Raw genomic sequence first — 8725 nt, forward strand, 5'->3', positions numbered from 1 at the left:
CCTGTGTATTAGCGGGACAAGATCTGGCAACAGGAAGGTTCTGTAACTAGTGTAAGGGGGACTTCCAGACTCCCACTCTGTTATAAGTAATTTATTGATTTTATTCTATTCAACGGAATAAGAATCTAGAAATTAAGGGTCAACTATAGTCCCTAGTGTTGGCATCACCTGTAAAGACCAAATAAAAACATATAACAAAAACGGATTGTACAAATGGAAATTTTCTCATTGAAATGAATGCTTAAGAAAATAATGTTAACAAAAAAAACTAGGTATGCTCCAAAACTGGATTTTCTATACGGCAGAAGCAGTGGATCAAATAAGAGGAAGTATAACTTAAGAAGCAGGTTGCTCCTCCTAGTCTTTAATTACCAAAAAATCTATAGTTGATCGCAATCTGATGTAATGTTGCCTACTTCAGTTTGAGAATCTAGATACACGACACACCCAGTCAGATCACTGAAAAAGTAGTGAAGTAATCAGCAAGTTAAATGGACAAAGCACTAGAGTATGATCAACACACTTTCCTATGTGTTTCACTTCGTACGTTCAATTTTGTTATAGGGGTACAATGGACTGAATGGAGAAAGCTGATATTCAACCTAAAACAAACAGATAAAGGTCAACTCCAACATTTAAGATATCCATCTTCACATTATTTGATGACAAAAACCCACTCCATAAGAATTTTTTACTCAAAGCATATCTTGACAATCTAGCTATCAGTTTAAACTTTGTACTAACAAGTTTCAAGTTTGTATTAGTAAAACAAAGCAACACATGTAGCTCAACCTCAAATGTAGTAAAGGACAAGCAAGCTACGAACTATACTGCTAGTCCTTTCTGAATGGCAAACCCTATCCTCCTAAACACATATTCAACATGAATATTAAAAACATGTTTTTGTACACAATTAGTTCGTATGTAAAAAAGAAGTATGTAATATCCATGACTCTTGTTCATAAAAAAAGATTACACCGTTAAAGATATACTATGACTCACATCACAGTTTAGACAAAAATAAACCAAATACATGAATTTGATTGCTAATCTTACAGTCAATGCCTCTGAAGTGTAGAACCATAAGTGACCATCAATCATTCCTCACTCTCTGCTTGCTTTCTCTCATCTGCCACCGTCTCATTTACACCGGGGACAAGCTCAGCTTCGAATGACAGAGAAGGCAATCTCTCATAAACTTTGGATCCCAATGGCAGAAGTCTACGCTGTCCTGTGCGAAGTGTTTGGCTTAGCTTCTCGTAACTCCATCTCTGCTGTACAAAGACTACAATAGCAAGCACCACAGCTGTTACAGGTATTACCACATCCCCAAACTTGGAGTAGAAGTCCAGACTTGGGTTCACGAACTCATACTCCTCGGAGAAGTACGGATTGAAAACAGGAGCCCTCAAATAGTCATAAATATGAGGAAGAAGCCTCACTGCTGTTATCCCAATATAGTAGAATTTTCTGAGGGGTCTACAATGGATTTGCCACAAGAAGTTTCCGACAATTTGCGGAAGCAAGAAGAAATCTTGAACAAGACCCACATATTCTTCTAGCTCAACTTCCCACTCTTGGAGTGTATAAGAATTTCCCCTTGGATCTATATACTTTTGTGGCCGGACAGGCCTCTGGCTAACACTCACAGTATGAACAATAAGAACCAATATAAAGCCAAGTGTGTGTATGGTCAGGCTAGCAAAGAGAACATGTCTATCACTAGGAACACGACCTGGTTCTAGAGGAGTACGAGTCAGTAATCTGATTCGTGATTTCCAAACCTTCTGGCAAAGCCTCAGTGTGAGCAGAAATGCAACCAAGATGAGAATCTTAACAGTATAATCAATTACATGGAACCACTGACTCTTCTCAAGATCATAAGATGGGGTTTCATAAGATTCAGATGATATTTGTTTGAATAGGGCCTCGGCACCTGTTATGAGTGGAAAGCTATATCCAAGAGCTTGTACACCTAACATGACTAATGATATATAGGGAACAGCGTCTACTTTGTCTCTAATGTAAAATAATTGACTGAGTATGCAAGTAATTGCCAGGGAGAGTGTCAAAATCCGAAGGAGGCCCTCAATACCTTTGCGAGAGAGTATGTCCTCCCGTTGTTTTCGATACAGGATTGGAAGAGTTTGGAGGTTGATTGGGCTAAAATGCAAGGGGTCATCTTCATTCCTTTGGCTGGATATGGAGATCATTGCTGTTGGATTCATTAGCCACCGGGCTGTAGTGGGTGGGTACTCTAATTTGACTTCAATCAAGCAATCCAACCCATTCTCAAGGTCCATGCTCTCAAACAATATCTTCCATGATGCACGGACATCCCTGCAACCGATTAGATACATCTTGCCAACATGCGAGTCATAAAGACCTTCCAGGAAAAGCATGGAGGTGTTGCTGTAAGGTTCTCCTGTGAGAGTTAGTTGAGCAGAAACATTCAGAAGGAGCTGTTTTTCGGTGGATTCAGCTTTAGCATGGAATGGAATATCGCTCTCCACAGTTGAGCCATTTTCAGAGGACCAGTAACGTCCAAACAAAGGACCAAGTGATAGTATTTCCATTTGGAAGGATGTCCTTGTCGGTCGAAACTTGGGAACTGGGTCTGGAATTGCAGAAACATGAAGTGTGAGATCTTCCGACAAAAGAGAAAGACTGACTAGGAATCCTGCTTCATCTTCCAATGTTGGATAGCTCAGAATTGATTTCTTGATTACAGCTCCTAAATCAAAAGGTTCACTTCTCTCTAGAAAAGCACCAGCTGCTTCAAGTTTTGAGTACTTGTAAGTCATATGGGAGGTGCTGAACCGATCCCACAGCTCTGAAGGCTGCACCACCTTTTCAAATGATAAAGGAAAGTATGGAGCATTCTTGTTATTGATGCTTGATATGCTCCCAACTACAATGCTTCTCTGCCTGATAGAAAATGAGATGGGAACATATAAGCAAACCCGAGAATCACAGCTTTTTGCTTCTGTACTGACAGTCCCAAGACAACCAACCATGCACAGCTGCCCATTGGAAGAATTCCATATTCCTTCAGCAGGAAGAGTCATATCGCTAAGGCCTGTCCTTTCTATGGCGGTAAACTGATTCTCAAATGGAGTAACTGCTCTAATCACAGATGACACCCTCGCATAACTAGAATTTCTTATTCCAGTTTTTGGCTCACACCTAACATCCTGCATAATCAGCTTAACATTGTCAAACCCTCCGTCCGTCGCCTTAATTTCCTTTCCAGACACGAATGGACCCAGCTTGCTGCAGTATTCATCTGTGGCATTGCATTTCCAGTTGGCAACGACTTTTAAACCTTCTCCACTCGTAAACCTCTCAAGAATTCCACAATAATCAGATCCTGTATAAATATCAATTCCAGCATCGATTACCTCATCTCGATATGGGTATGGCTCACATGCTTTAGATACAAGCTCTTCAGACCCAAATTCGTAGTTCACATAAGCGCCCAACTGAGACGTAACATGCACCTTATCGAAGTACCTGAGGTTTGATTCCTGGTTAAGGCTTTTCAATTCACCACTAACTGCCCTGCTAGTCAAAGTTAAAGTCCTTGGATACCGAAGAACAAGAGAAAGTTGATCATCTTGCAGTAGAGGTGGCTGATAATAGTTAAAACCCGATCCATTCATCCATTCCCACGGATCCGAAGAATCTGGCTGGCGAGAAGGTAACATAGAACTCCCCAACAAACACAGCCCGCGTTCTCCTCCATTTTTCTCAGACTCAAAATAAACCCCTTGGAACAGAATCATAAGCTGTGTATTTCCAGGCCACATCTGAAACTGAGGGGATCGCTCATACGGCTTGTACGCAAATGAACTATTTCTAGTAATCCCCAAAAACAACATCCCCCCGACAGAATACGTCTTCTTAGACCTATGCTCCTTATCAACATCCAACAGCCAGAACGAAACCAACTTCAAAGGTGGTTGCAAATCCGAATCATTCTTCGGAATATCCTTATCATCAAAAGGTACCAATGGTGCTACTCCATCATCTTGCAACCAATCCCCATTCACAAAAGATAACTCATTTTTAATCCTATAAGCTAAATTAACATCATGTTTCAACTCAGTAGCTGAAGATAAAACAGACCCACATTCTTTTTTCACTTCCTCAATCCGGTCATATGAAAATGTTATAGAAGTATCATCTTTGGACTCACCATAGTTGGTGTATACAGTTGAGTATGAACTAGTAAAACTCAACAACAACAACAACAACAACAACAAGAGCATCCCCATATCTAAGTAATGTAATGTTTACAACATACCTTTTAAGACAGTAAATAAAATGAGTAGCAGTATAAAAATGAGTGTAGACTAGTTACCTGGAAAGTGGGTAATGCATAAGTGGTGAGTTAGATCTTGAGATGCAGTGAAGTTGAAGACTTAAAAAGTTGGCAATGACTTTTTTATATATATTTTTTTTTCGAGTGGAAGGAAAATGGTGGGTGGCACTTGAACTGGTGTAGTTAGTCTAACAAACTTTTGACTTGTAGCTTAGCGAGACGAGAGCGCACACGGGTTCGTGTGCCCACCTTGTTGGCGCTCACCAACTAGCTTAATTTGTTCGGCCACTTAGGCGTCGGTGGTTAGCATTTTAGACTTCGGGCTGGTTCGGATCAGTGTAGTCAAGGCATTAAGGCGCAGCACCCTCTTTGTGCATTAGGCGTGCGCTTTAATACACTGATGCGCACATAAATAAAAAAGAGATTCAACAAATAAAAAATAAAATAAATATTAAATATGACATGAATTATCACTGATTTGCTTAGCCAAATATTAAAATTAATTTTATGTGGTTATAAATATTAGCAAAATAAAAGGGAAGGACTATATACAGACCCCATATCTCTCAAGGCAGACCCCATTTTTTCTCAAAACAGACTCCAAATTTAAAATTATCGTTGGGCACACCCTCCCTGGGCCTCAAAAACCAAAAACTTTGTTTTCTCTTTTCACTTTTCACTTTCTCCTTCGGCTGTTCTCTTTCTTCCTCCTCTAAAATACAACATTGTGAGTCACCTTTTTTTTAAAAAAAAATTCTTCTTCCTATTTTTAAGATGTTATAATGAAAAATGAGTTTTAAAACGTGTTAAGTTTTTTACCATATTTGACTAAAATCGTTGGAACATTTGGGCCCAAATCGCAATTTGTGGAAGTCCTTGAATCATGTTTAAAGGCTCGGTTATCTGGCAATGTTATGTTTATTTCAATGTTGTAATGTATAAATTTTTAACGTGTTTAGCTGATATGTGGTGATGTTTTATTTGCAGCTACAAGATTTGATTTTTCTTCATTGAATGACCATTACCACCAAGAGACTCTTGATAATTTGAGGAAACCAAGTGTTTAAGGTAATAAGAACTTTTTTATTACCTATTTTAACTTAACTTTTGTTTAACTGTGCTGTCTTATGGTTTGATTCTTTGTTTTTAAGATTTGGGTAATGGGTATAATCTTCATACTTGATTCATAGCTATGTAGTTAGTTTTTTACTCGAGTTATTGTTTGTGTTTACGAATTTGTGAAGAAAACGTTTTAGTTGTCCAAGTAGGACAAGAATAATGCAAGCATTTTAGAACTAGAAATGTAGATTTGGTCTATATAAGTTGACTTTGTTCCAAGTATACCTTATACCTTAAATTTTGAACTCTGATACACTTATAGTATTCAGTGTGTCCTATCATTTGTCTTTGAAGTATACTTTGAATGACTATGTTTCACATTTATATAACCGGCGCTGGCGACACCTTGTTGCTAGAATTGTTTTACCCATAGCACCAGGTGATTTTTGTGCCTTCGATTTCAATCGTTGTGAGTCTCCATATGCATAATTTTCATGGAGCGCATTTGTAAAAGCTAAGATGTTTCTGTTTGGGTCATAACCTATAGGTTGGTGATTGGCATATCAGACAGTTTCCTATGGTGGTACGCCGCCCTCAGAGAAATGGTAGAAGCGAAGTTTATTTCATCTTTTTCAGGTGACAGTGAGTTGTGGTAGGGCCTAAGGTTGGATGGAGGAGCCTTATGTTTGTGTCATTTTTAGGGGTGTCTTGTGCTTATAGTTTTGTGCCAGTTGGATGACACTCATTTCACAAGATCGATCTTGTAAATGTTAGGTTTTAAGTTGTAGAAACAAGGAACAACTCTTATTTTTCAAATTGTTGGTCATAAAAGGTATAAGGAAAACTAAAAGGTATAAGGAAACATTAATCCTTAAATTTTGAACTCTGATACACTTACAATATTCAGTGTGTCCTATCATTTGTCTTTGAAGTATACTTTGAATGAGGAAACAAAATCACCATAAGATGTAACATTCTGTTTGAACTATGAACTATGATGCTATTATTGATGAAAACCAAGTTTAGGAAGCCATTAGAAGTTATAGGCCTATAACTTCATGTTTGCCCACAGGAACTGGAATTGGATTCAATTTGGCATCTTGAATGTCAACTGTGTTCTGTATATAAAAAAAAAAAAACATCACTTTTTCTACACACTATCGTTTTCCTCATAATGTTTGAAAATTCCTAGTTTCTATAGGGTATCTTTAGATGGTCCCCTTTTTTTCCCCCTCTTTTTCCTTCCTAACCATGGAAAATGGACAAAATCAGATTATAAGAAGTTCTCCGCAATCCATACTTCCGTCTCCAATAAAAACTGGCTGTCAGCTATATTTTGTTTAATAATGGTTGTTGCTGTCTTCTTGAAAGGTTAGGGGTCAGTATTACCATATAGTTTGTTCACACTTGATAAGTTGATATACCTGTCTACCGTACAGAGGATACAAGATTGGTAGATTGCTATTGCTCTTAACTAAATTACCCTAGCTATATGCATTAGGCACTTAGGCTGATATTGCATGAGACCCTTGAGTACATGGGCACTGATGCTTATTGAGAAAGAAATAAACCACTGAATCACGCCCTGTTTTTTATTTGGGTTCACTGATTTCAGGACTACTATCCGGGATGGCGTAGATCAACACGTCAACTGCAAACACGCATAGTAGTTTTACAATTCTTCAGGGTGTCATAACGAAACATTGACTGTAAGTTACTGTAGCTCTAACATCAGATCAACTAGGAAACTTGATTTGATTTGTTCATTTTAATTAATGTAAGAAGCTTTGTTCCCAATTATTAAATTGTGGATTTTATTTCTGAAAATGCACAAAATAAAGAGGAAAATGAATATGCAAAAGACGGTATCACATACTAGGATAGTACATAGTCACATACACATTTTTGTGTATGTCTAGTCTTATGACTTTTATCTCATTTCCTTGCATGTTGTGCTTGGGGTTTCACTTACTAAATTCGTTCACTTCAAAAGCTTGCATTTTCTGTCTTGCATCATAAAGTTTGGGTTGTAATTGAAATTTGACTATTGTTAGCTATTGACATATTAAAGGGATAGTCATGCCGCCCCGAAAAAAGAAAGGGAAAGTTGTCTCTAGTCGCCAGCCTTCAGTTAGGGTGCCCCAAACGGCATCTCATCGAATACGAAAAACCAAAAAAGCAATATTTGTAGAAGACCATATTGAAGAAGACGAGAATGTTGAGTTGGAAGAAGAACATGATAAGGAGATAGAGATTTCTAATGGGCAAGAAGAAAATTTGCAGTAAGTAGATAATGTTGAGTTGGAAGAAGAACATGATGAGGAGATAGATGTTTCTAATGGGCAAGAAGAAAATTTGCATCAAGTTGATGAGAACGAGAGCGATGGAGAGTCTAAATTGGTAATATATTTCGGAGGTCCTATAGATAGCAAGGTTTTGGTCGATTATGAGGACCATATTGCTCGCAAGATTTGGGCTGGAAAGGTATTTTGTTTTTACATCTATGCTTAATTTATTTTATAGTCGTGTTATTTATTTATTTATTTATTAAATTAAAATCTTGTTTAATAGTGGAGATGTTGGTGAAAATAGTGGGGGTGGTCAAGATAATGGTGGAGATGGTGGTGAAAATAGTGGAGATAACATGGACATTGACACAACAAAGTTGACAAAACGACAACTTGCAATGAGGCAGAAGAGAAAGAAGTGATGGTGTTAATGTTGGTGTTTCTATCTAATTGGGGGGGTTTTTTTTTTTATCATGGAACATCTAATAGATGCTCTCATTTTGTCTCCTGTCTAAAACTTGTGTCTTTGATGACTTTATACTAGGGGTTTTGTAGTGGGTTGGGATGATTCTTCGGGTTGTGGGATTTTATCTCTTATTATATTATCTAGCTAACTTAACTATTATTTAAATGTTTTATCTCTTATTATTTGGATAACTGAAGTGTTATCGGGATGGGGAATTTTATCTCCTAATCCTCTGTTCTTGCTGACATGTTCATTGGACTCAACCACCTGCTAAGTTGGGGAAGTTGTCAGTTTATGTTTTTTGTAGGATTGCTTGGAGAACTACAGACGATTCTGTATTTGTATATGTTGTAGTCAAAGCAACCCTTACAAAGATTTGATAGAAACAATTTTAAGCACACTTCCGATTTTTCCATGTTTTCTGTCAATTTCGTAGTAGTAGTAACTACAAACTAGATTATTACAGGAAGCCAGGAAGAGACTGCGTAACGTCTGTGTACCTTGTCTGTGTACCTTGAAACATTAAATCCAAGTTAAACTTGGAGGGTCTGCCAAAGCCCAACTTGCTTTTTGAGGAAAAAATAAAGG

The 8725-nt window shown here is 37.8% G+C and overlaps 1 protein-coding gene and 1 long non-coding RNA gene across 2 annotated transcripts; one reads left to right on the plus strand and one right to left on the minus strand.

The window, feature by feature from the left end:
* Positions 1 to 921: 921 nt before the first annotated feature.
* LOC147510697 (PII, uridylyltransferase (DUF2921)) lies at positions 922 to 4500 on the minus strand. Its single transcript, XM_086602573.1, has one exon. It carries the CDS (start codon positions 4275 to 4277, stop codon positions 1098 to 1100), a length of 3180 nt encoding a protein of 1059 aa, XP_086458699.1. The 5' UTR covers positions 4278 to 4500; the 3' UTR covers positions 922 to 1097.
* Positions 4501 to 4974: 474 nt separating this feature from the next.
* Positions 4975 to 7767, plus strand: LOC147510698 (uncharacterized). Its single transcript, XR_015218997.1, has 3 exons — positions 4975 to 5051; positions 5312 to 5392; positions 7455 to 7767. It is a non-coding gene; the product is annotated as an uncharacterized LOC147510698 (long non-coding RNA).
* Positions 7768 to 8725: the final 958 nt, after the last annotated feature.

The sequence above is a fragment of the Coptis chinensis genome, chromosome 3, assembly GCF_015680905.1.
Source record: "Coptis chinensis isolate HL-2020 chromosome 3, ASM1568090v1, whole genome shotgun sequence".
NCBI classification, from domain to species: Eukaryota; Viridiplantae; Streptophyta; class Magnoliopsida; order Ranunculales; family Ranunculaceae; genus Coptis; species Coptis chinensis.